The following is a 27212-nucleotide window of genomic DNA, read 5'->3' on the forward strand; positions in this document are numbered from 1 at the left end:
CTGATATTATAAATGAGTAAAAAGATTGATAAATAAAATCAATGTACCACTTAGCTTCAACTACAAAAGAGTCTGGGAACTAGTGAACACTGGGATCAGTGGCAACCATAAAATGAGGAAGTTGTCAATTTGTTCAAAGATCAGATACTGTATATAGCAAAACTACAACTGCATGACAAGTAACCAGAGCATTAAAAGTGAAATGAGAGCAGAGACTTCATTTGTTTAGTTTTCTATATTTCTCCAGCACCTAAAAAGTGTCTAGTAGTTTGAAGTAGGCATTCAAACATCTGTTGAATATACTCCCCAACTAAATAACACACTGTAATCTCACAGTCCCTGCCTAATACTTACTGATTCTACTGCTCTTAATTTCACATTAATCAGCACTTTTTAAATGTTTTTAAAGTCTGTAAGATTACAGGTTGAATAAAATTCCATCCTTTTTAATAATCACATCATTTTAAATTTCCCTAAACTCTTTGAAAAAGATGTGAAATTATCAATTAAAGAAGAGTTCATGACTTAAGCCAACTGAGTAATATATTAATTATAAACTGCTCAGTCTATAAAAGTGAAAAACAAAGTTAATCCTGTAACATTTTTCCATTAGAAGTTAGCAGTCACAGATGAAGATGTGCTACAGTTCTTCCCAAAAATACCTAACACAAAAAATTTTTCAACACCAAGAAAGACATATTGGATCATAACAGATGTCAATGATTAAATCATGCAATATTCCAGACTAACTTATTTTAAAGTGCTGGACACACTGTATCAAAGTGATATTTGTAAATGATTAATCACTATATAAATGTAAGGTATCATCAACTGTAACAGATTAGAATCAAAGACAAAGCTTCAAGTCAAAAAGTATCTACAAGACTATGGTACAACTTTTAAGAGAAAGATACCTCAATTGAGTAAAAACTAACAAAGAACCACTATAATACAACAAACATAAGTAGACAGATATTGCCTGTCAGAATTGCAGTAAGAAGGGTATAAAGAATCTGTTAAGAAAGTTCCAAGGTGGAAGAAGTCATGCCCTCAAATTAAAGATGACTCTGGAAAGACTTTATGACAACAGAAACACGGAAGAGCAGGAGCCATGTCAATTTTTGCCAACTATGACATCTCCAACTCTTACAACAGTGCGCTGAACACAGAATATTATCAATATTTACTGACTGAATAAACAAACATTTAGAATGGACCTTGAGAGATTGAGAGGACACTCTAGCATGAGGGAAACACGTAAGGAAAAGAATAAAGGAGGAAATAAGGTGTGTTCAAAGAACACGGAGTAGCCTAATTTTGCTGGAGTATACTTATAACATGCAGAAGATCAGCAGCAGCTTGTGTCCACTATGAACTTCGTAACATGTTTAAACTTAATTTGGTATAAGTGGAAAATAATAAAAGCTTTATTAATGAAACTAGAATATAAGAGAATGCAAGATGAGTTATAAGATTATTGCCTCCTCTAACACAAATGATTTAGTTCAGAACAAATATGGTAGCAATAAAAATGAAAAGAGTGGGGAAAAAGTCAAATATAATTCCAAGACTGTAAGTTTGGTTGATCAGAAAACAGTGGCATAATTAAAAGAAATACAAAGTCAAAAAAAAGATGGGGTGGAGGGAGAATGACGTAAAGAAAATGACATTTGTTGAGCATTTATATTCCTTGCTAAGCATTTCAAATACACTATTTTATTTAGTCTTCACAACAACTCTGTGAGGTAGTTATACTCCCATTTTACAAATGAAGCAAAGAAGTCAAGATGCTTCCCCAAAGCTCACAAAGTTAATTAGTTATGTGTCACTCCCTCTATTCTTCCTTCCTAAGGGAACCTCCATTCTGTCCAAATATGGGCCAGCAATGTGCTCAGGAAGGTGGGCCACTCCCCTAGGCCTGGGACAATGAAACTTGATTGTTCTAAACAAGGGAAATCCTATTTCCATTATCCAATAACCCAGGCCTGACCTATGAGACATGAGAAGAACTATGTTGAGGGCTCCGGGAAACTTTCTTACCTGCATTAGCATCATGGATGTCATTGGGAACCTTGAAACCACCAATCTAAGAATTACCCTTGATTCCTCCCTTTCCTTCACTCTTGTTTCCCAATCCATCAGCAAGTCAAATTGATTCTATTCAATAATTCCAAAACATCTTGTTAACCCTTCCTTTTCTCCTATCATCCTAATCCAAGCCATTATTAACTCTCAACTGGACTCTTAACAATTACTCTCCTAGGCAATCTCCCTGTGGTCACTCTTGCTCCCAACAATTCATTCCCCAAAGAGCAGCCAAAGAAATCTTTAAAATGTAAATCATGGAGCAACTAGAACCCTTGTGTTCTGTTGGTGGGACTGTAAAATGGTACGACCACCATGGAAAACAGTACAGAGTTTTCTTAAAAAATTAAAAAAAAAAAAAAAGCTACCATATGCTCCAGCAACCCCACCACTGAGTATATATACACCAAAAAATTGAAAGCAGAGTCTCAAAGAGATTATTTGCCCACCCACGTTCATAGCAGCACTATTCACTATAGCCAAGACGTAAAAGCAACGCAAGTGTCCTTCGACAGATGAATGGATATAAAAAAATGCGGTATAAACATACAATGGAATATTATTCAGCCTTAAGATAGAAGGAAATCCTGTCATATACAACAAGGGTGAACTTTAAGGACCTTATGCTAAGTGACATAAGCTAGTCACAGTAAGACAAATACTGAATAATTCCACTTATATGAGGTATCTAAAATAGTCAAATTCATAGAAACAGAAAGTAGATAGTAGTGAATATACTTAACACTACTGAACTGTACACTTAAAAATGGTTAAGATGGTAAATTTTATGTTATGTTTTTTTCATAACATACATACACAGCAGGCCAAAGGAGAAAAAAAAAAAAAGTAAATCATATCACTTCACTCCTCTCCTTAAAATGCTTCAGCTGCTTCCTATCACCCACTGATAAACTCCAAACAAGGTCCATGAGGCTCTGTACCATCTGGTCCTTCCTGCCTGTACAGCCAGATCACATGCTACTCTACTCCTTCAAGATGCTCAGTCAAAATGATACTCTCTCACTTCCTCAAACAATTCAAATTCTTTCTTGCCTCAAGGTCTTTGTCCATTCTATCACCCCTCTGTGGAATGCTCATCCCTAATTCTTCACAGACTTGGCTCTTTATTATCCTTCAGATGTCACCTTAAATGTGACCTTCTCAGAAGCCTTCCCCAACCAGGCTACCTAAACTAATAGGTGTCCCCACACCATCCACATTCTTTTCTATCTTATGTCTCTTCTGTTCCTTGGTAGCATTTCTCGCAAATTAAAATACTATTTTTTTCCCCTATCTTCCCAAACAAAATGCAAGTTCCACAGGGACAAGGACCTCATCAATCCTGTTCATCATTATGTCCCGAATACTTATCATATGCCTGTTATATACTTAACATTCAAATATTTATTGAGTAATTTCACATTAAGAAAAAATCATTCTATAAGCCTGTTATTAAATATATATAAATATATATACAGATCTTTAAAAGACTAACTGATGTGACAACTATTATTTCTAGTTATTGAGGTAGACATGTTGACTTTATACTTTTCGATATGCTCTAACTTTCCTATAATAAATCTTTACACTCAGAAATTAAAGATTTTTAAGACTAATATTTCAACTTCTAAATGCTTCATATCTTTTAATTATATAAAATAATAAAGGTACAAAACAAGACAATGATGCAACCGACTTTTTAAAAACACCACAGTACGCCTCAATCTCTGCCTATACTTAGTTCTGTATTTCTACAAAGTTTTAACTAATATCAGACCATTAATGGTTGTTTAGATCACAGAACTGACTCAAACTATGCCTACTTACTTTTCTAAATGCATATAAAACATTTTAATAATACTCAATATATCACAGCACATTTCTACAACTTTCCTACATCTATATCTATAGATTAAAAAAAAAGTCAACAGTAATTGAACACTTACACTTGCCACACTCTAAGCACTTTACATAGATTAACACATTTATACTTTAAACCCATTTTAGAGATAAGGAAATTTAGGTACTAACAGGTTAAATCACCTACCCTAAATTACAAAACCACTGTCAGACTGGGCCTCAAGCCCAGGAAATCATGCTCTAGTCAAGAGGCTATGCTCTTAACCACACTAGTTGGAACAGACTTACAGCCCAAATAAAAATTCAAGATATAAAATGCTATGTTTCTTAAAAATTGCATTCCATCCTTAAGGAATATTCATGAAAACAAAGCACAAATAGGAATTACCCACTTGTTGAGAATACCAATTTTTTTTAAAAAGTCCTTTGTCTTAAGCCCCAGGAATCATACATTTTAAATGTGTATTTTTTAAGAGTTCAGAATATTTAATAGCAAAATTTAAAAAAATGAAAAACTGGTTATTTACCAAGATAAATGAAGAAAGAACTCATAAAGTTCCTTGGACAATAAAGATCTAGAACTTAACATTAATCAAAAAGTTTAATTCTGCTACTTCTCCAGCCTCATTTCCTAATTCACTTCTAATCACACCCTGGGCTTTGTCATAACACTCCTTGACACTGGAGGATTTTTAAGGCATAAACTATTTGAAAGCAATCCTAAATCTCCACTATACGGAATAATTTATTATGGAGATGACAATTTCACAAGGCTTCTACAAGGATTAAATGAGATAAAACATACAAATGCCAGGCATAAATTTGAATCCCACATGCAAATATAAATGTTTGTACACTACAAGCAGGCTGACCACTGACTCTGCCATCCTGGGTATTTGGTAATTCACAATCACCATCCAGCATTCTCAAACGCCAATGTGTATGATCAATGTCATTCCCCACTCAGCTGACTTCTCTCACACCATTATAATTTTCCCTATCTGACAAACTCTTATATAGTCTCAGTGAATACCCCTACTGTGAGGAAGGGGGGACATCTTCATTAATAACCCACCTCCTCACATCAAAGTTAGGGACTCCCAACTTTGTATTTAATTTTACTGAATACAGCACATGCCCTAATGTCCATATATCCTCATCACAATGTATCATCACCCTTTAAGTGGTTATATCTCCTCCTGGAAAACAAAGCACAGTCAATAGCTTATTAATCCTGGAATTCCAAACATCTGATTTGGTGACTGGCATATAAAAGTCACTGAGGGTTTTTGTTTGTTTGCTTGTAGTTTTTGGTTTGTTTGTAAATGAAGAATAGAAGTAATACAAAGGGGTGAACAAAAAAGAATGTTTGTTTATATTATACCTTTTTCCAAAGAAAGGGAAAAGGAGACTTATTTTCAATACTGCAAATGTATAACAAGCACTTGTAATAAAAATTCTAAAAGATATTTTTAGTAAATGCAGGAACGCTCCTAGATAAGCTACCTAGTCATTTCCTTTTAAAAAACAAATACACAGAAATCTGTTGCATTTCTATAGACTAACAACAAACTATCAGAAAGAGAAATTAAGGAAGCATTCCCATTTACAACTGCATCAAAAAGAATAAAATACCTAAGAATAAATCTACCTAAGGAGGTAAAAGACTTGTACTCGAAAAACTGTAAGACACTGATGAAAGAAACTGAAGACAACAAAAACAGATGGAAAGGTATACTGTGTTCATGGACTGGAAGAATTAATATTGTTAAAATGACCATACTACCCAAGGCAATCTACAGATTCATTGCAATCTCTATCAAAACCAAGGGCATTTTTCACAGAATTAGAACAAATAGTTTTAATATTTGTATGGAGGGACTTCCCTGGTGGTCCAGTGGTTGGGAATCCGCCTTCCAATGCAGGGGACACAGGTTCGATCCCTGGTCAGGGAACTATGATCCCACGTGCCGCGAGGCAACTAAGCCCATGCACCACAACTACTGAGCCCATGTGCTCTAGAGCCTGCACGCCACAACTAGAGAGCCCGTGCACCACAACTAGAGACAAGCCCGTGTGCCACAACAAAGAGCCCACGCGCCACAACGAAAGATCCCATGTGCCGCAACTAAGACCCAACACAGCCAAATAAATTTTTAAAATATATATTTTTTTAAAATGTGTATGGGAACACACAGAGCCAAAACAATCTTGAGAAAGAACAGAGCTGGAGGAATCATGCTCCCTGACTTCAGACTCTACTACAAAGCTACAGTAATTAAAACAGTATGGTACTGGCATAAGAACAGACACATAGATCAACGGAACAGAACAGAGAGCCTGGAAATAAATCCACGCACTTATGGTCAATTAATCTATGACAAAGGAGGCAAGAACATGCAATGGAGAAAAGACAGTCTCTCCAATAAGTGGTGCTGGGAAAACTAGACAGCTACATGTAAAAGAATGAAATTAGAACATTCTCTAACACCATATACAAAAGTAAGTTCAAAATGGATTAAAGACCTAAGTGTAAGACCAGAAACCACAAAAATTCTAGAAGAAAACATAGGTAGAAAACTCTTTGACATAAATCGTAGCAATAATTTTGGGCTCTGTCTCCTAAAGCAAAGGAAATAAAACCAAAAATAATCAAATGGGACCAAATCAAACTTAAAAGCTTTGCCCAGCAAAGGAAAGCACTGACAAAACAAAAAGATAACCTACTGAATGGGAGAAAATATTTGCAAATGATATGACGAATAAGCAGTTAATACCCAACATATATAAACAGCTCATACAATTCAACATCAAAAAAGCAAACAGCCCAATCAAAAAATGGGCAGAAGACCTGAACAGGCATTTTTCCAGAGAAGACATGCAGATGGCCAACAGGCATATGAAAAGATGCTCAACATCATGAATCATCAGAGAAATGCAAATTAAAACTATAATGAGATATCACCTCATTATAAATGAGGTATCTATTAAGAATGGCTATCACCAAAAAGAACACAAATAACAAATGTTGGTGAGGACGTAGAGAAAAGGGAACCCTCGCACACTGTTGGTAGGAATGCAAACTGATGTAGCCACTGTGGAAAACAGTATGGAGATTTCTCAAAAAACTAAAAATAGAAGTACCGTATGACCCAGAAATTCCACTCCTGGTTATATATCCAAAAAAAAGGAGAACACTAATTTGAAAAGGTACATGCGCCCCAATGTTCACAGCAGCATTATTTACAATTGCCAAGATATGGAAGCAACCTAAGTGTCCATCAACAGATGAATGGATAAAGAAGATGTGGTGTGTATGTATGCGTGTGTACACACAAACACACAGGCAATGGAATACCACTCAGCCATAAAAAAGAATGAAATTTTGCCATTTGTAACAACATGAATGGACTTGGAGGGTATTATGCTAAGTGAAGTAAGTCAGAGAAAGACAAATACTGTATGATATCACTTATATGTGGAATTTTAAAAAACAAAATTAGTGAATATAACAAAACAAGAAAGACTCACAGATATAGAGCACTAGTGGTTACCAGTGGGGAGACAGAAGGGGGAAGGGGCAAGATAGGGGTGGGGAATTAAGAGGTACAAACTATTATGTATAAAATAAGCTACAAGGATACACAGGGAATACAGCCAACATTTTATAATAACTATAAATGGAGTATAACCTTTGAAAACTGTGAATCACTGTTGCACACCTGAAACACATATAATATTGTATATCATCTATACCTCAATTTTTTTTAATTATATTTATACATTTTTTAAAATTATGTGATCCACTCTCTAGCAATTTTCAAATTTATATTGTTCTTGCAACAATAAAAATGGTCAATTTTTACATTCCCAGTTCTTTGCATCATTCTGACACAAAACAGTCACTAAAAAATGTTCAAAACTATATGCGTACACACACATTCTCTGAAGCCTGACTTTCTCACTTTTAGCCTCTGGGTTTTTTAGGATCCATTTCAACTGACCTAGAACCAAATACTGGATGCACACTGCAAGGTATATTTAAAAAAGCAAATTCAAGAAACAGCAAAGGATACCTGTACCACAGCTGGACAAAGATCTGGAGTAGCTTTTTTTTAATTTGGTACACAGAAATACAGAAGAAAGAAATATCAAAGATTAACACAGTCTGAATGTTTGTGACAAAGTAGAAAGAACAGATGAAGATGACAGAGCAGGAAAAGAGGAAAAATTACATACTTGTCATTAATGGAAAAATTAAAAGATTTATTGCTGGAGACTAGGAGTAAAGAAGAAGGGGAACTAAGATTATCTATTACTCAACATCATATATTTTTGAAAGGAAAGAAAAACAATAGTGCAAAGAAAACATGAGTGCAATAACATGGACCCGTACACTGTGCTGAATAGCAGGAAAAAATTTCAAGTAAGGATTTTAAAACCTTTTTCACTTATTGAGAATCACTTAAAAAACAATTATGAATCACTTTCATTACTCTGGGGCTTTGTGATGAGGTTTCTTACTATTTTTTAATTACCTAAATAAGATACTCACTTCAAATATTTTCAAAATTTAAAAACCAGTTTTTACTTAATTCAGTAAAATCTTCTTTGACATTTTCAGTTCCATATAATGTCAAGTTTAGGAAAATCAAAGAGAGAGGTAGAGAAAATGAAAATGACTAGGGGAAAAAGAGTAAGTTACAGAGGCCAAGATCCAGGCACACAAAAAGATAAATTCATTTGCAAGAACACTGGGACAGATACAGACACCTGAGTTCTGAAATGAACTAGTCCAAGTAAACTGTGTTTGTCATACTCTGGTTCCCTGGTCCTGGGGTGGGGGGGGGGTTACCACTATCTTAAGAAAACACTGAAAAGTCACTATTAAACATTCTAAAACTAATCTTAGCCTAAAGTTGTTTCACTTTAGACAAGATGGCTGATAAAGCCTAACAGAAAGGAAATTACTCTCAGGACTGCAGCCATGATGGTTGTGCAGTATCACCTCAAGGGCCAAATGAAATAAAGCCAAAAGTCAAATCAATCATTGGCTTGGGGTTTCCCACCCCCAATTTAGAACTTTCCTAGTAATGAAGTTCTCTGAGGAGGAAATGTTCAGGTAGACTAGAGGAACACAGACTGAGGACACAGGCTTAGGGGAGAACCAACCTTAAATCTGCAACAATGAAACCAGTCAAGGACAATAGTTACTGAAGGTAGGATTAGAAAGTGTCAAGACGGATTGAATATCCGGATTGAATACCTACTAATATAAAGATCTAGAACGATAAGGAAAGGAACAAATCATTTAGATTTGGCATTTGAAATCATCTACAGATCAAGTGTGAAATTCACACAATGAAATTCAAAAGTTAATTTTGAAACAAATAATATATCAGTACTCTGAGACACTGTTATTCAAATGGCGGCTGGGGGTAGTTCAACCCTGATGCATCGTAATGTTAGTTCAATCTGGAAACAGTTATCTTTGTTAAGGAATAAACATGAATTTTTAAATATGGAATACTAAAAAGTTTCATATAAACCGTTGTAAATCATCACATAAGTCCAATCATATACAAAAATAGTAATTAAATAGGCACATTTGAAATAAAGACGCTCTACAACAAAGTGTTCCTTCTTGCCTGTTTTCAAGGACTTGTACCAATTTAAGTCATTTTACAAACTCTAGGAGTTTAAAGGTTAAAGGCAATTTTTATTTCTTAGACTTTATATAGATTCCTTTCTAATCTAACCATAAAGGAAATTTTATAAAATTTCCTCTAAACATTTTCATAGCCACCGTATCTTTTAAATTTTCAAGACCTCCACTTCTATATAGCTTACTAATTGGCCTCTTTATCTCTCTTATCTCCTCACTTCCATCCACCTAGACTTAGCTTTTCAAACACTGAGGTCATGTCACTCCCATGTTTAAAAACCACAGGGCTTCTCAACCCCTGACAGGATAATAGATTTAGAACTCTAAGTTCACGAACAAAACATTCTGAAAGGTCAAAACACCTTTTTAAGCCTTTCATTTGACCTTAAAATTTAAAGTAAACTTACATTTTCCATAACTTGTGCATGTTTAGTATTGTTAAATGTTTTAAATTACTATCTATTAAATATTTAATGTTTGCTTTCAAAATAATCTAGTAGGGCTTCCCTAGTGGTGCAGTGGTTGAGAATCTGCCTGCCAATGCAGGGAACACGGGTTCGAGCCCTGGTCTGGGAAGATCCCACATGCCGCAGAGCAACTAGGCCCGTGAGCCACAACTACTGAGCCTGCGCGTCTGGAGTCTGTGCTCCACAACAAGAGAGGCCACGATAGTGAGAGGCCCGCGCACCGCAATGAAGAGTGGCCCCGGCTTGCCGCAACTAGAGAAAGCCCTCGCACAGAAACGAAGACCCAACACAGCCATAAATAAATAAATAAATAAATAAAATTTTTAAAAAAATAATAATCTAGTAAAATGAATATGCCAAGAAAATGTATCATAACTTTCCTGTGGCTTTCCATACTCCCCAGCACATGGCTGAGTACCCCAGTTTTAGATGTGCTGACATTTTGATACACAGGGAATAAACTAGGGAATATTAAAGCTCTTGAAAATTTGGCCAAACCTTCTTTCTCCTTGCATTTCTGCCACTCTACATACAACCTATGCTTAACTCTAAAGAAAACTATTAACTTATTCCTTATTCTTGCATACGCTTCCTCCCTGAAAGCCTTTTCACTCGTCTCCACAACAAGTCCTATCTATACATCAAGGTCCAGCTCAAACCCAACCCTCCTCCAAGTAATAGTCTCTAGTAGCCTTTCTTTCTCCAACATTTTTAGGTCTGTTATTGTTAATCACAGTCTATCTCATTATTATGTCTAGTTGTGTGTATAAGAAAGCATACAACATACCAGTTAAGAATCAAAGCTTTGGAATCAGAGAAACACAGGTCAACATCCGACTCTGCTACTTACTAAATGTAACCTTGGACAAGTTACTTAAGATCATCCTGCATCAGTTTCCTCGTCTCTTACATGAAGAAAGCAACTATCTAACAGAATTAATCTCACAATCAAAAACAGTGATGTATATAAAGCACTTAGCACAATACTGACTGCCAGTAATAGTTTAATAAATATACCTATTATTCCCAATAGGCAGACCCATGTCTTAGTCTCTTTTGTATTTTTTCCCATTCATACTACATGGCATTCGGCATATGCTTAATAATTGCTTGGTTGATGAAAATCTGATCAATTCAGAAGTCATCTCCTAGGTAGGTCTTAATAAGGTAAGGTCCAAATTTTGGCGAATATCAAAAATGGCTTGCTAATCATATTATTAGCTGTTAATTTTAACATTAGCTTAATGAGTTCATATTTTAGCTACCCTATACACAAATATAGATCTCCATGCATCATTCCAAAAATGTTCCACACTGCATTATTATCAATGAATAGGGCAATATCCAAAATACTTGATACAGTTACTCAAAAGTCTAAATTAATCTAAGAACATTAGCATGTATCCAATCACAAAGCAAGCCTTTAGCAAATTAAAGAATTCCTGTGTGGATCCTATTGTTAAAATTAAACTAAATCCTGAACCCACTTTTCCAGCTGGCCCTCTGAGTTTTTCCTGTGTCAGGGGATTCCCAACAGAGACCACTCAGTTCTGCCATAGCATTCTCAAAAAGAGTACCAAGGGATGCAATGTTTCCAGACCAATAAGATTACTACCAATTCTTAAATGGTCAGAATAGACTAGATCAGAAGCGATACGAGTATATTCTTTAATTCTGTAGTCAGCAACAGGAAAAAGAAAAAACAACCTAGAGCAATGGCCAAAGACTAGTAAAGAAAGAGACTGGTATGCGAATTCCCTGTCGGTCCAGTGGTTAAGACTTTGCTTACCAATACAGGGGGTGCAGGTTCGATCCCTGGTCAGGGAGCTAAAATCCCACATGCCTCGTGGTCAAAAAACCAAAACATAAAACAGAAGCAATGTTCTAACAAATTCAATAAAGACTTTCAAAATGGTCCACATCAAAAAAAAAAAAAATTTTTTTTTTTTAAAAAGAAATAGACTGGCAAATGAAAACTATGGGAAAGGAAAAAAAAAGGATACAGCAGTAGACCTAGCCATCAAAAGGCAGCTTCAGGAAATCCTAAGCTAAATTCAAAAAGAATAACTTCACAAAAAGAGGAAAAACATTTTCTAACACTATGTGAAGTACACTATGAATTTAACTATTGTCACAATGAAAACATTAACACGTGCAAATTCACAAAATATTACTCAAAGTAACATATGTATATATATAACATATATATGACAAATACATATATTTTGTCAGAATAAATAATTGTGTTCTATAAACATGCAATATATTTATGCATGTGTGTATGTCTATTGTATATATGTGTGCCCTTTCATAAGCTATTTCTCAGGGACCATATCTGGATGAGATCAATCACTGCCTACTGGGATCAATTCATTGCCTCTGAATCTGTTAGGCAAAAAAGAAAAAAAAAAGTGATGTTTTGAATTATTCAAACACTGCTTTAGATTATAATCAACAAGCACTCAATCACCAATCCCTAACTTGCTTTAAATTTCAATCACTTTGAAAGTAAGAATCCTAAATATATATGTATTGTTATTTATTCTTATGACAATGGGCCTGTTTATTTTGATGTGACATAGTCTCTCTCTTTAAAAGAACACCCACTTGCTCAAAACTAAGCATGCAATAGATGATTTAAAGGCAATTTATTCTTAAAATACACTAAACCTCTAAAGTAAAACTCTTGAGAGGCAAACTTCAGTGGAAACGGCTGTTTTCTAGATTTTATTAGTAAAAGGCAAACTCTTATGAAGTTCCTAAAGGTAAGTATTTAAAATACTAATCCGAAGAGAAAAAGAGAAGATAAAGTGACTTTGGTTGTCATTTTCAGAGCTATTAAGAATTCACAGTTAAATGACATCTTTAATACAGAGCCAGAGACAGCAATTCTCTCAAAATTCTTACAAGAATTTTCCATTTTCAACATTCACATGAAGCTTAGTTTCATTACTGAAACTCTCTATTCCATTTCTACCCATTAACACTGCCTAGATTATAACGCCGTATTTTTTAAGTTCAGTCTATGGTTCTACTTCCTGAAGTGTACAACAGCAATTTATGGTCTGGGTTTAGCACAACATTTACAAATGGTAACCATAAAAGAAAGCACTATTCATACAATCAGAATAGGAAGGAGTCCCATACTGACCATATAATTCAAAGAAATTTTCAGTATGCTCTAACTTTGTTGACTGTATTTACATAAACTTATTAAAATAACCCAATTTAACTTGTACACTGTGTAATTTGATTATCTTAAATTTCAAGTGATTTACATGATTCAAAAAATCAATATTCAGGCTTCCCTGGTGGCGCAGTGGTTAAGAATCCGCCTGCAAATGCAAGGGACATGGGTTCGAGCCCTAGTCCGGGAAGATCCCACACGCCGCGGAGCAACTAAGCCCGTGCGCCACAACTACTGAGCCTGCGCTCTAGAGCCCGCGAGCCACAACTACTGAGCCTGCGTGCCACAACTACTTAAGCTCGCACGCCTAGAGCCGTGCTCCGCACCAAGAGAAGCCACCGCAATGAGAAGCCCACTCACCGCAACTAGAGAAAAGCCCGTGAGCACAACGAAGACCCAATGCAGACAAAAATAAAATTAAATAAATTTATTTTAAAAAATCAATATTCTAACAAAGGGAAAGACTATTAAGAATATTAAAAATAAATTCCAGGGTCAATCTTATTTTAGTAAACTTATTTTAAAGCACTACAGCACAAACTAATTTTGTGTGATATATCAGACTTTTCATCCAGTAAGAATCACCTTTCCTTTTTCACAATACCATAAATAACTCAGAGGAATTTAATTCAAAAGGAAGGATTATAAACAGCTTATTAAAATAAAATTCGATCTTAAGTAATTTTCTTGACCTAATCTACATGATATACAACATACTGTTAGTGGTTAATACTACATTTTCCGAATCATGTGCCCTTTTAGCAACTACATAGTGATAAAACACTAGCCAATTATTTATTAACCAAACTTTTCTGCTCAAGAAACCAAGAGCCACACTCCTATAGCTTCTAGAAACCCAAGTAATTCTGCTCCTTCCCTTCGTGCATGAGGCATTAAACCTTCACATTATAGTTTTATCTTGATACTTTCCCAATAATCACTATAAGACTATGCAAGCATAAAACTATCCAATCTATCCTCTCACTCAAACTCTATTACACTCCTAATACTGATCATTCTGTAATCGTTTTATCAAAATTACCCAGTGATAAGTCTGATGTTTCAAGTTCCACTTAAAGGGCTTGATATACTTCAGGGTAAAGCAAGTTAAATATTCCTATCATTATGTTCCATATACTACAACTTCCAAAGAGCTTGGAAAGTTTACCAACACCCTCCTCTCTAGAATAGTAAACATCCTGTCATAGAACCCAGAGAATAGCTGCTTTGCTCTAAAGAATAGAGCTCCTGAGCTCCACTCACAGCAGCTGTTAGTAACTTTCAAACGCCTGTTGGACTATCACTTTGGTTAAATTAATGATGGGTCATCTTTTTCCACTTTACTTTTTCCTTTTTAGTCCTGCAATTATGTAGAAAATCTACAAAGTACTTTTAAAAATAAAGTACAAAAAAAAAAGCTTACTTTAAACTCCACTACTTTTCCAAAAGAAATCATTTCAAGATCCTTACATCACTACTTAAACCACAACCTATCAGTAGTACATGACAATGGAAAGCTTTAAAAGGATTCAATTTTCTACCTCACCTTACCACATATGTTCGCCAGTTTTCAATAATTTCAAGAACGTTCCATATTTTTAAAAAGTGCTGTTGCAGTCTATCAGAAGTGTGCTGCTCAAATACGAGCACCGAATATCCTGCACTTGGTAAATTTTCGGTATATTCCTGGTAACCTGCTCAGCTTTCTGCACCCTTTGCACCCAGTGATGCTCCCACCAGCAAATACTATCTATCCATCCTTTAAAACGGTCTTCTCCCCACTCCTCAAAAAGTCCACATTAGACTTAGAGGTTTCCGCATACTAATAAGGAACCACTAAATACCACTAGGTATTATGACTCTCAAAGAATCCTCTCCAGCAGCCTCCCCCGGGACACTGTGCTCAGCGGGTCTCTGAACCTGTGAGACTCGCTGCCAGCTGCCTTTGCAAAAGCAGCACCAAAGGCGGTCTCAATACCGCACTGCTGCTGCTGACTTCTCCTAGCAGTTTCAAAAAAAAAAAAAAAAAATCAGTCCAGTACCCTGCAGACCCTGCTGGCTCTTCTGCAGCACGGAAGAGAAACCACCGCATTGCTCAGCGTGGAACACCGGAGAGCAGACTTAAGGGCGGGGAAGCGACTGCCGTCGAGAGGCTTTGACGAGGGCGGGGTATCAAGGGGGAGAGAGAAGGCGTCCGGAGTGCAGCGCCCAAGCAGCTGCCAGGGCGCTGGCGTCTGGGCACCCGGCTGGGCATCGCGCACTGACGAGAGCCGTCGAACAGCAGGCGCCGGGCAGAGGGCGCGGGCCCCTCCCGGGGATGGGGGTCCCGCAGCGCCCGGCCGAGCCCCGCCCGCCGCCCTCCCGGCCCTCACCTGTCATGAGCGCCGGGCTGTCGCCCCCCGCCGCGGCGGGAGAGGAGGCGGCCGCCGCGGCAGAGCCCGCCGCCCGCCGTCCGCGGAGGTGCCTGGGCACCAGCTCGCATCCGTCCGCCGCGCCTGCCACCAGCAGCCCGAGGACCAGCAGCGCAGCCCAGCGCCGCCGCCGCCGCAGCCAGCCCGAGGCCGGGCCGGGCGTCGTGGCGGGATGAGGACGCGGAGAAGGAGCGGGGGGAAAGCGCGGCGGCGCCCCGGCCGCCAGCCACTCGCCCGCTTCGCGAGGCGCGGCCGCCTCCTGCGACTCCTCGGGCCACCCCCGCCGCATCAGACGCGAGCTCCTGTCGGGCTCCAGCCTGGTCCCGTCGGCACCGGCGGCCTCTGGAGCTCGGGTCCCGGCTGCGTTCATTGGTTTCGGTTATTTAAAAAAAAAAAAAAAAAAAAGGTGAGGAGCAAAAAGGTACGTCGTCTTCAGGCCGCGCGCGACACTCGCGCTGCTGCGGCAGCAAGACTGGGATCCGCTGCTCTGGCGCCTCCAAACACCAGTCCCAGCGCCCGCGCCGCCGCCGCCGCGGCGCATCCCCCCGCCCCCTCCGGCCCGCGCCCGTCGTAGTACCACGCTTGGCCCGGACACCTCCTCCCCTCACACATTCGCTCGCATACCAATCCCCCGCCTCCTTCAGCCCCTCCACTGCGCAGGCGCGACGGGGCTGCATTGGGCCTGCGCGGCACTCGAGCCCCGCCCCCGGGGGCGTTCCGGGTAGGACGAGAGCCGTGGGGTGGTTTCCAAGGCTTTCGCTGAGCGGCGAAGATAGGGGGTGGGGAGGAAGGCGGACTTGCCCCCTTCGCCCATTCACGTCCCCCTCCCCCATTCACGCCCCCACCGCGACTGAGGCGGCGGGGGAGGGGGAGCGGGAACCGGAACCAAGGGGACGGGGAGAAGAGTACGGACATCCGAAATCGTTTGGGCGACTTTTAAGCGTGCAGATGGCAGCAAAAATAATTGCATAGGTCAGAAAACCTTGTAATCGGAAACAGCGGCGTCTCCAGAATTTCGGTATAGGTGGGGCTTACAAGAGGCTAGCAGTATGGAAGTGGAGGTCATAGCGTTTTACTTACTTATCAAAGACTTAAAGCTCTTGCTAAGTGCCAGTGTGCCAGGCAATGTCGTAAGCGCTTTACAAATGTACACATTGTAACTCTAAAAGTTAGGTGGTGGTATCGTTTTCATCCCCATTTTACAAAAGAGGAAACTAAGGCTGAGAAACGTTGTTACTTGCCCCCAGTTTCCGCAGCTAAAAAATGGGAGACGGTGCCAGATTTAGCGCCACTGAATGTAAATATTCAAAAGGATTTGGTCTAGCCTCTCTTCTCCTATGTTCAAACATTACCTGAACTCATCACCTCCCTAACCGCACCCCACCCCAAGGAGCCTTTGCTGTCAGCTGAATAGGTTGACAGAAAAACGGTGTTTCAGATTTCATTTGGCTTCACGTACCTCAAAAGAAGCACGCCACACACACACACACACACACACACACACACACACACACTCTCTCTCTCTCTCTCTCTCTCTCTCTCCAGAGGCACAAAATTGTTTTGCAGGTAGGGTTCTTAAGCACAAAGGTCCTGTTTGTTATTGAGTCTCTATTGTTGGGTTAGGGTTTTGATTTGGTTTTTTATCGGTTTGTTTTCTCAAGTCAAGAAGATACTCAAATTACACAATCTCCCAAATAATTTCTTAGGCAGTCTGACCAACATAACCATGAATATCACTGACTACGGAAGGACAGATGCACATTTCAGAAAAGAACTAAGAATTTCTTTGAGGCTAATCAATCTATCAACAATGATTTCTTGACAGACTTCTTGGGGACACGGTGTTTAGGTGGCAATTCTTTATAAGGCATCAGGGAGATTATATTTCCCCTGTTGAAAGGCACAGCAATCAAGTCACATATTTGCTGAATGTCCTCCAAAAGGAGATAATTGTGCTAGAGGGCCAGAAAAATATAAAGAAATAGCAGGCTTGTTTTCTGCTCTCCAGAAGGCAACATTTCATCAACATTAACTGAGTGCCTAGCATGTGCCAGGCAGAGTACTTAGTAGTGGGGATTCAAGGGGGTATAAGAGGGACACTTGCAAAAGTCAAGTCAGTTCAGAGATATAAGACAGAGAACACCGTCCCTGACTGGGGCATCTTACAATCTTGCTTAGCAGATAAAATTTACACCCATTAAACAATTAGAGGCTAATACAAGGTAATAGTTAATCAGTTGTTAAATTGGGCAGAGCAAGCTGTTACTGCTGTTTCAATAGCAGTATGAAACCACGAACAAATTAACAAATCACTGGGTCCAAGCTTCTTTAAACAAAGATGATATGGGCTTTTTTTCTTTCTTTTAAAGATAGACGTTGGCACTGAGATGGTACTGGATTGGGGCTTATGATTGTTTATTCTTCTCACTACTGGAGCCACAAAGGAGTTACAGAAGTAGAAGAACCTGCAAGCACTAAAGAGACCTCTCTCAGGCAAGCCAGGGTTCGGCAAGACATCCTCCATCTCGTATCATCTTTGTCACGGGTACCAAAGTTTCCGGCTGTTAAACGAGTGGCCAGAATGCATCTTCTTGCTGAACAGAGGAACAGTTATCACTGTGCATCGAGCAGAAATCTAGGTGCAGAAAAGAGAAAGTCCATTGCTTTGGAAGACAAGCCTATCTCTAGAATTACAGATGCTACAATTTGCAAGCCAAACGTAAAGACAAGGTTCCAGTTGAAGCAATCGCTTCCTTTTCTTCTCAGGTTTCCTGTTCCACCTCCAAGCCGTTGCTTTCACTTTTCTTACCTCCAGCCAAATCCTATTCAAAATCCACTTTGACCCCTTTTCCCTGACACCTACCTACTCCTATAGCCTGATTTATACCTTTTAACATCCAAACCTCACGATTTACCATTTATTTACAGAATGTCTTTACTGTCTAATTTTCACCCATTCAGGACTTCAAGCGTCTGATAGGCAGCAGTGAGCTTTGGAATCAGACAAACCTGGTGGAAAGAGCAACTCCACGATATTTCAGCTGCGCGACCTGTAGACAAGATAATCTGTCCTAGGTTTCCAAAGGGGAAACTGGGGACCACGTAATAAACCCGCCTCACAGGGTTGTTGGTGGCGGCGGGAGACTGAAATAACAGGTCAGCCATTGCGCGGTGTCCGGCACACAGATACGTAGTCATCCCAGGGGAGAACTGGCCCCAGGCTCTGGGCGTGTATTCTAAGCGTGTTCCTGGCTTAGGAAAATTGCATCGCACTTTGCACGGTGGATTGATTTCATCTTCCGACAAATCCCTAACTCTGTGGGGCGCCCAGCACAGACGCACACTAGGATCCGTCCACCCGGGCCCTCTCCATCCCAGAAGCAAATCCGCCCTTCTTAAGAGTCTGGCCCCTTCCGCATCACCTTTTTCTCCCCCTTCTCCCCGGCAGCCAGGACAACCCACGACACCACCCCCGCTCCAACCCGGAGAACCGGATCTGGTCCCTCGAGTGAGGCCAGCAGCGCGCCTGCGCCGCCCGGCAGCCTCGCGCATGCCCGCTGTCTCCTGCCGCTTTCCCCCAGGTGCGCGAGCTCTCAGGCTCCCGCGGTTCCGGGACGCCGCGCGCGGCTGCTCTCCCGGCTTCCGGCTCCCCCTCCGTGGGCGGTGCGTCCTTGCACCCGGCAGCCAGGCGATGACGTTGTGACGCGGGCGGGCTGTGGGTGGGCGTGGAGCGAGAGCAGGGATGGGGGTGGAGAAGTGGGGAGCTCCAGCCTGTGGTTAACCGAGAGGAGCTTTGTCTTGCGCCTCGCACCGCCCACGGAATTTCTCCGGTCCGCCTGTGACCTGTAGGGCGGTTGCAAGTAGGATTTCTCACCTTTGACTTCGTGTCCCTGGAATGTCGGGGGCTGACTGAACATCATCCGAGAGCCCGCTTCATTTGCTCATCCTGGTTAAGCCCCTCGGAGAAATGCAAAGAGCTCCCTTTGGTGGAAGCACCGTTGCGTACCAACCCTTTTATGTTTTCCCACTGACTCCCCACACTAGCTTGCGAAGGAATCGAGGCCCCGAGAACTTTGGAAACACGTCCAAAGTGATACTGCTTATATGATGGTTCCAGTATCTGATCAGTGAAGCCTCCGCATATAAATATGGCGCTGAAATTGTTGAATAAATTAAAGCACTAAAAAATAGTGACACATTGGAAGTAACTCATTGGCAAGATTCTTTCTCCCTAAAGCCAATAAGGCATGGAATATTACTCACCTAATCCAGGGAAGGTGGTAAACCTCATACCATCTTTCTGCTTGAGTGGAGAAAGGAAGTCTCCTAAAAGGTGTCGTGCATCCAGTGTAGGAAATAAAAAACTAATAATTTTTAATGTACTAACATACCTTTTTTAAAAGACACCCATCAGAGCAAAAGCAAGTCAACTTTGCCCACCAAAGCTATGGGAGTGAGCAGGCTCTGGGGTCATTTCTATTACTAAAGATGTTGGCCCTGGTACTGCTTAATCTGAGATGTTACATGAATACTAATGATCATGTAGTATCTGATAAGTGCAAAAGCAGTAGGAGTTGACAGTTCCTGAAAAAAGAGTGGAATTGTGATGGAGATAAAAGAAGAGGTAGTCATAATTGAAAATGATGAGAGAATAAGAATTGCTTCATTTGCACACAGATGACCTCCTTGGATAGTACTGACAATTCTGAAGATAAAAAGGCAAATTATACAACAGGTAAAACATGATACGCCTATGCTCTTGACAGCAAGAGACTGGAAAAGTGATTGATGGAATGGAAAAACCTTGGAGTATGATGGAAGAGATAAGCTTCTAAGTCAGATGCCTACTAACCTAATCTGAAGTCAGTTAAGACCAAGTATTTGTTCTGGAACTAAAGCTTAGGATGGTAAATTTTTTGTTTTCCGGCAAAGTGTGGTTCCATGGGCTCAAAGCACTAATCAAATGTTCATAACACCTGTGAGTTACAGGGCACAAAGCTGTTCAAGTGTTCCTTTCAATACTTGAAGAGATTATCTAGGAGGAAATTACCTACCCTCAATTTCAAAGTACAGTAAGTCCCCTACCTATGAGCCTTCAAGTTGCGAACTTTCAGTGATGCAAACGCACGTTCCATCAACGTCAGGCATGAGTGAAATTGCAGCTTGCCCTCCGTCTCCTATTGCTGATGATCTTTCAGCTCTACCATCTCCCACCTCCTCTCCCTCCGCCAGTCAGTAACTCTTCTTTCCTGTTCACTCGATGCCAGCCCCTGTATGCCATCGGTTGTACTGTACTACTGTACTTTTCAAGGTACTGTAGGATTTTTAATGTTTTCTTTATTTTTTGTGTTTGTTTTTTATGTATTATTTGTGTGAAAAGTATTATAAACCTATTACAGTACAGTACTGTATAGTTGATTGTGTTAATTGGGTACCTAGGCTAACTTTGTTGAACTTACAAACAAATTGGGCTTATGAATGCGCTCTCAGAATGGAACTCGTTCATATGAAGGGGACTTACTATATACAAAACATGTCTATTTTAGGAAAAGGTGCCACACAACATATATGAGCAAGGACATTTCAAAGTTTCAAAGGGTTTTAAAGTTTTAAAGTTTCAAAGGGTTGCCCATCTCCCTTTCCTTTTGTGGAAAATTCATCTGGAGACTGCAAATTTAAACTCCTTCTCATTAAGTTTGAATGAATAAAAACATGGCCATTAAGTACAGCCATTTGGAATCTAAACGCTTTGTAAGGAGAGACGCTCCTGTATCTTGGTTCCAGGAAAGCCAGGTCCTTGCTGGAAGCTTATTTGAGCTATGATGTCTATAAGAATGTGGATTCTGGGACTTCCCTGGTGGCGCAGTGGTTGAGAATCCGCCTGCCAATGCAGGGGACACGGGTTTGAGCCCTGGTCTGGGAAGATGCCACATGCCGCGGAGCAACTAAGCATGTGCGCCACACTACTGAGCCTGCGCTCTAGAGCCCACAAGCCACAACTACTGAGCCTGCGTGCCACAACTGCTGAAGCCCACCCGCCTAGAGCCCATGCTCCGCAACAAGAGAAGCCACTGCAATAAAGAGTAGCCTGGGCTTGCCGCAACTAGGAAAGCCCACACACAGCAACGAAGACCCAATGCAGCCATAAATTAATTAATTAATTAATTAATTAATTAATTATTTTTTTTAAAAGGGCTTCCCTGGTAGCACAGTGGTTAAGAATCCGCCTGCCAGTGCAGGGGACAGGGTTTCGAGCCCCGGTCCGGGAAGATCCCACATGCCACGGAGCAACTAATCCCGTGCGCCCCAACTACTGAGCCTGCGCCCTAGAGCCCCCGAGCCACAACTACTGAAGGCGGCGCACCTAGAGCCCTGCTCCACAACAAGAGAAGCCACCGCAATGAGAAGCCCCCGCTCGCCGCAACTAGAGAAAGCCCGCGCGCAGCAACGAAGACCCAACGCAGCCAAAAATAAATAAAAATTTTAAAAAATTTAAAAAAAAAAAGAATATGGATTCTGGAGTTCACATAGCCATTTACTAACCGTGTGACTTTGGCCAAGTCACTAAACATTTTAACTTCAGTTTCTTCTGTAAAAAGGTAAAAAGTTCATAATAATAGTACCTAGACAGGGTTGTTGTGAGGTAAAAATGGTTGTAAAGGTACCTGGTGCATAAATAGCTGTTAGTATCTAAGCTCATAAGGGTGTTAAGGACAAGAGCTTGTTTTCACTTAAATTGTGCAAAAGAGGAACATGGAAAGAGAGAACGCAAGAAAAACAGACAAGAGCACATACCACAAAAGTAAGCACATAAAAATCTTTACAGGGCCTATGCCTGAGGGGATGATCAATGATGGTATTTGAATCCCAGTTCTCTAGAAAACAGAATCTGAGGTAAAGGCTTATATAACAACAATTCCTTGGGGAGTGCAATGCCAGGGAAGCAAGAGTGAGGGGAAAGGGGAAATGAGGCAGGGAAGGAAGTAGAAAAAAATCAAGGGGATGAACTCCTGAACTGGCTGCTGGGTCTCGTGTGATTTCTCCGTAGCAGACTTGGGGGACCACAGTGTTTTGGAACAGAGGAAGGTAGAACAATGGAGCTCCGGGCTCCCGTCAGGCAAAGGTTCCTGCGGGAGCTGTGAGCCCCCCATACTTCTGAATCATGGCTCCTGCCTCCTCAGGCAGCTGCCAGGGAAGCCACACTCTCAGCAGCCGTGGCGTTATCCATGCATGAGCTGAGCCGGCAAGTGAATGGGAGCCAACAGCACTCCCCAACTGTCCACCCGCAGCCTGCAGCTTCCAGCAGTGCCTACCACCTCTGTAGCAACAGAGAGGCTCCAGGAAAAAAAGGCTGGGGATTCAAGGTATTAAGCAAAACATTACTAAGTCATGCCCCAAAGCAGCATGAGGGACCTGAGCGAGCAGAGCATCACGATGTCTTGGCCACTATCACCAAGGCAGCCACAGATTTCAACAAGCCTCCTTCCAAGGAAGATTGAAGCATCCTTTTTGCAACCTAGAAGGGTGCTGTTGCAGTGCAGTAATGTTCCTGGATGGCAAATGTAGCATCAAACAGAAGACTATGACCAAGCAAACTCAGGGAGACACATCACCTGGGTTCGACATAACAGTAATGGCAGAGACATAGGAGGACCAAGGCATAAAAGGCATTATGAACTAAGAGAAGCCCTTCATGATTCATGCATCAAACATTGAATTTAAGTGTCAGGTAATATATTAGGTGCTAGGATCAAAGATGAAAAGAACAATCCTTACGTTCAGGACTTAAGGAGCTCACAGTCACATAACAGCAATAAAAAAAATAGATAGTTCATTCATTTATTCGTGCTTTGTTTAATAATATCTGTCATCATTAAATGATGGTTCTACAATCTCTGGTGTGGTTAAAACTTCCAAGAAAACAGTTCATTTTTCAAGTTCTTCCCTCAAAAAATTAATATCAAGTGAGTTTATGAATGATCTCATACTTCACATAATGCAGCTGCCAGGAACTGGAAAATTAGGCATTTGTCTGAATGTTTTAATATTTACACAAAGGTGTTCCAGAATGTGTTTGCAATTGGAGGAGTGGAATGATTAAAGGCTTGTTTGGGAACAAGCCTTCTGACATGGAAAAGAAGGAAAACAGCCTGGAAATGGGGAGGTTCAGATTATGGAGGAGCACATTCTTGTAGCATTATTGCAAATCCAGAAGGAAGAAGATGAGAGTTCAGTGTTCTCTCTCTAAGCAGGACAAATTAGTGCTATTTGTCCAAAATTTATTGGGCCCTTGACTATGGGGAAATATAAAAAGAAAAGAAAAACGCACCTCATGGGAATTACGTTCTAGCTGGGGAAGCTGACAATATGTAAGATAAATATGTGTCAAGTGTCAGATGCTGATAAGTAATAAAGGAGGAAAAAAAGCAAGGTGAAGGAAGGTGATTTTTGAGTAAAGACTTGAACAAGGTGAGATGATCACGCAGATATCTGGGGAGAGAGGATCCCAGAAGCAGAAAGATTTGGGGGAAACAATATGTATGGCCTGTTCCAGGAATAACAAGGGGGTAAGTATGGCTAGAGTCGACATAGGGGGAGAATAGTAGATGTAATAGGAGCCTAGAAATAGGAGCCAGAAAGTACAGGGTCTCCCAGGTCATAGTAAGAATTTTAGCTTTTTCTTCTGAATGAGGTCAGAAACTAGTGGAAGGGGACTTCCCTGGAAGTCCAGTGGTTACGACTTTGCCTTCCAATGCAGCAGGTGCAGGTTCAGTCCCTGGTCGGGGAGCTAAGATCCCACATGCCTCGCAGCCAAAAAACCAAAACATAGAACAGGATCAGTGTTGTAACACATTCAATAAAGACTTTAAAAATGGGCCACATCAAAAAAATCTTTAAAAAAAAAAAAAGAAAAAAAAAAAACAGTGGAAGGTTTTGAATAGCACGATGAGATCTGACGTACGTTTTTATAGGATCACTCCAGTTGCTTCAGGGCAGGAGCAGGGACAATAGTTTGGAGTCTCCTGTAACAACCAAGACAAGAGGTGATGGCAGTTTGGACCAGAATAGAGGCAGAAGTGATGGTAAAAATAGTAAAATTCTTGGTAAATTTTGAAAGTAGAATCAACTGGCTTTATTGAGCCAACTGAAAACAATATGTGAGAACAAAGTCAAGGATAGCACTGACATTTTTGCCTTAAGCAACTGTAAGAGTGAAGTTGTCATCAACTAAGACGGCAAAGACTATGAGAAGAGCAGGGCAGGGGTAGGGGTGGGTGGTGGAGAAGATTAAAAGCCTGTTTTGGATAGGTTCAATCTGAGATGCTATTAGCCATCTCAGTGGAAACATCAATGAGCAGTTGGATATACAGGTCTAGAGTTCAGAGGAAAAGCCCAGGCTGGAGGTATACATGTAGAAGTCATCAGCATATAGATTGACTATAAAACCATGAGATTATCCACACTTTACCAAAATGTACCCATCCTATCTTGTCCTTTGTGCACTAAACAGGTGCAAATAAAAGAAAAAGTACTTATTACAGCAAGGAACTCATTTAAAGACTGTACTAACCTTAGAAGTAGTATAAAATAAGTATTTAAATAACTTAAATTAATGGCCAAATGATCCAAAGTGAGTTTATTAAAGAAAATTCAGTAGCTTAGGTTTATATTCTTGTACCCCTCACCCAAAGTTTGAAATGTCAAGGAGTGTATTTTGCAATAAAACAAAAAGTCTTTGACACCAATCAACCCTGGGATCAGCCTACTCTGTTTGTCATTGAGAAAATTAATACATGTCCATATTCATTTGCTTGGCTACCATGACAAAGTACCACAAACTGGCTTAAACAACAGATATGTATTTTCTCACAGTTCTGGATGCTAGAAGTCCAAAATCAAGGTGTCAGCAGGGCTGGTTCATTCTGAGGGCTGTGAGAGAAAGATCTGCCTAGGCCTCTCTCCTTGGCTTGTAGATGGCCATCTTCTCCCTGTGTCTCTTCACATTCCCGTCTGTCTACGCACGTCTGTCTCCAAATTTTCTCATTTTATGAGGACTAATCATATTGGATTAGAGCCCACCCTAATGAACTCACTTTAACTTGATGACCTCTGCAAAGACTTTATCTCCAAATTAGGTCACATTCTCAGGTACTAGGGGTTAGGACTTCAACATATGAATTAGGAAGAGGTCACAATTCAACCCAATGCAGTGCCTATGAAAATAATAAACCTAGGTTTCAAGATTATCCTGAAGCTTAAATAAGTCCAGTATCTAATACAGTACCTGGCATATAGTAGGCAATCAGATTTTGTAGGGTAACAGAAAATACAGTTTGGCAAACAATAGTGATCTAAGTATAATCCCTTAAAAAAAACCTTCTGTTAACAGGGTACCAGACATGAGCTGGCTGTAAAAATAATGAAAATTTCACTCTCCCTCAGAGCCAACCAAAAGTCGCATATAATAGTGTATTGGGTTATTCTAAAACTTGGAAAATAATTTAGAAATTAAAGTTAATATGATGTAGATTAGAAGCCCACCCAACAACAAGAGAACCTTAATTTTCTGTGTTCATTAAAGCTCTTTCATTTGCAAAGGGCATTAATTTTTTCACCATATATGTATCAATTGATTACTAATGCCAGTCACTGTGCTACTTGCTGAGCATCAGAAGTTAAAAAGACAGATTGCCTGCTCCCAAGAAACTCTACCTAGTGATGGAGACATATGAATAAGGATTTACAGTAAAAATGTCATAATGGAGTAAAAATGTAGTAATAAGGGTAAAAAGAGAATGCTGTATAACCAGTCCTACTGGGGCGCTAGGGAAGACAATAGAGGAGACCACTGTCTTAGAGAAGACAATAATTAAGATGGCTTTGAAGGTTAAGAAGATGTTACCAGTTAAAGGGTAACAAGACAAAGAGGAAGGGGAAGATAGTCTAGTTGGAAGTACTAGCAGCTGAAAAAAGAAAGTAAAAACTGTCTTATAGGGCTTCCCTGGTGGCACAGTGATTAAGAATCCACCTGCCAATGAAGGGGACACGGGTTCAAGCCCTGGTCCGGGAAGATCCCACATGTTGCGGAGCAACTAAGCCCGTGCGCCACAACTGCTGAGCCTGTGCTCTAGATCCCGCGTGCCACAACTATTGAGCACGTGTGCCACAACTACTGAAGCCCGTGCGCCTAGAGCCCGTGCTCCACAACAAGAGAAGCCACTGCAATGAGAAGCCCGCACACCACAACGAAAGTAGCCCCCTCTTGCTGCAACTAGAGAAAGCCCGCGCACACCGACGAAGAACCAAAGCAGCCAAAAGTAAATAAATAACTAAATATTTTTTAAAAACCAACTTTCTTATAAAAAAGTAAATATGCACTCTTTGGAGAACCGTATTTCACTCAACATTAGCATGTAGATAATTGAATAATAGATCTTGACATCATGAGGCCTCAAATTCATGATGGTGTGTGTGTGCGTGCGTGCATATTTCAACATTGAACCATTTGGGAAGTTCTTAGAATACTGCATTATGAG

The 27212-nt window shown here is 40.3% G+C and overlaps 1 protein-coding gene across 3 annotated transcripts in view; it reads right to left on the reverse strand.

Moving 5' to 3' along the window:
- The window catches only part of STIM2 (stromal interaction molecule 2), a 162411-nt gene extending 146162 nt beyond the window's left edge, over positions 1-16249 (reverse strand). For 2 of the 3 annotated variants that reach the window (XM_059923229.1, XM_059923228.1), the window contains exon 1: positions 15637-16249. In XM_059923229.1, coding sequence (XP_059779212.1) covers positions 15637-16045 — 409 coding nt within the window. In that variant the 5' untranslated portion in view covers positions 16046-16249. Of the gene's footprint in view, positions 1-15306; positions 15364-15636 lie in introns of those variants that run through there. The other variant, XM_059923230.1, reaches the window with a different exon arrangement.
- Positions 16250-27212: the final 10963 nt, after the last annotated feature.

The sequence above is a fragment of the Balaenoptera ricei genome, chromosome 5, assembly GCF_028023285.1.
Source record: "Balaenoptera ricei isolate mBalRic1 chromosome 5, mBalRic1.hap2, whole genome shotgun sequence".
NCBI classification, from domain to species: Eukaryota; Metazoa; Chordata; class Mammalia; order Artiodactyla; family Balaenopteridae; genus Balaenoptera; species Balaenoptera ricei.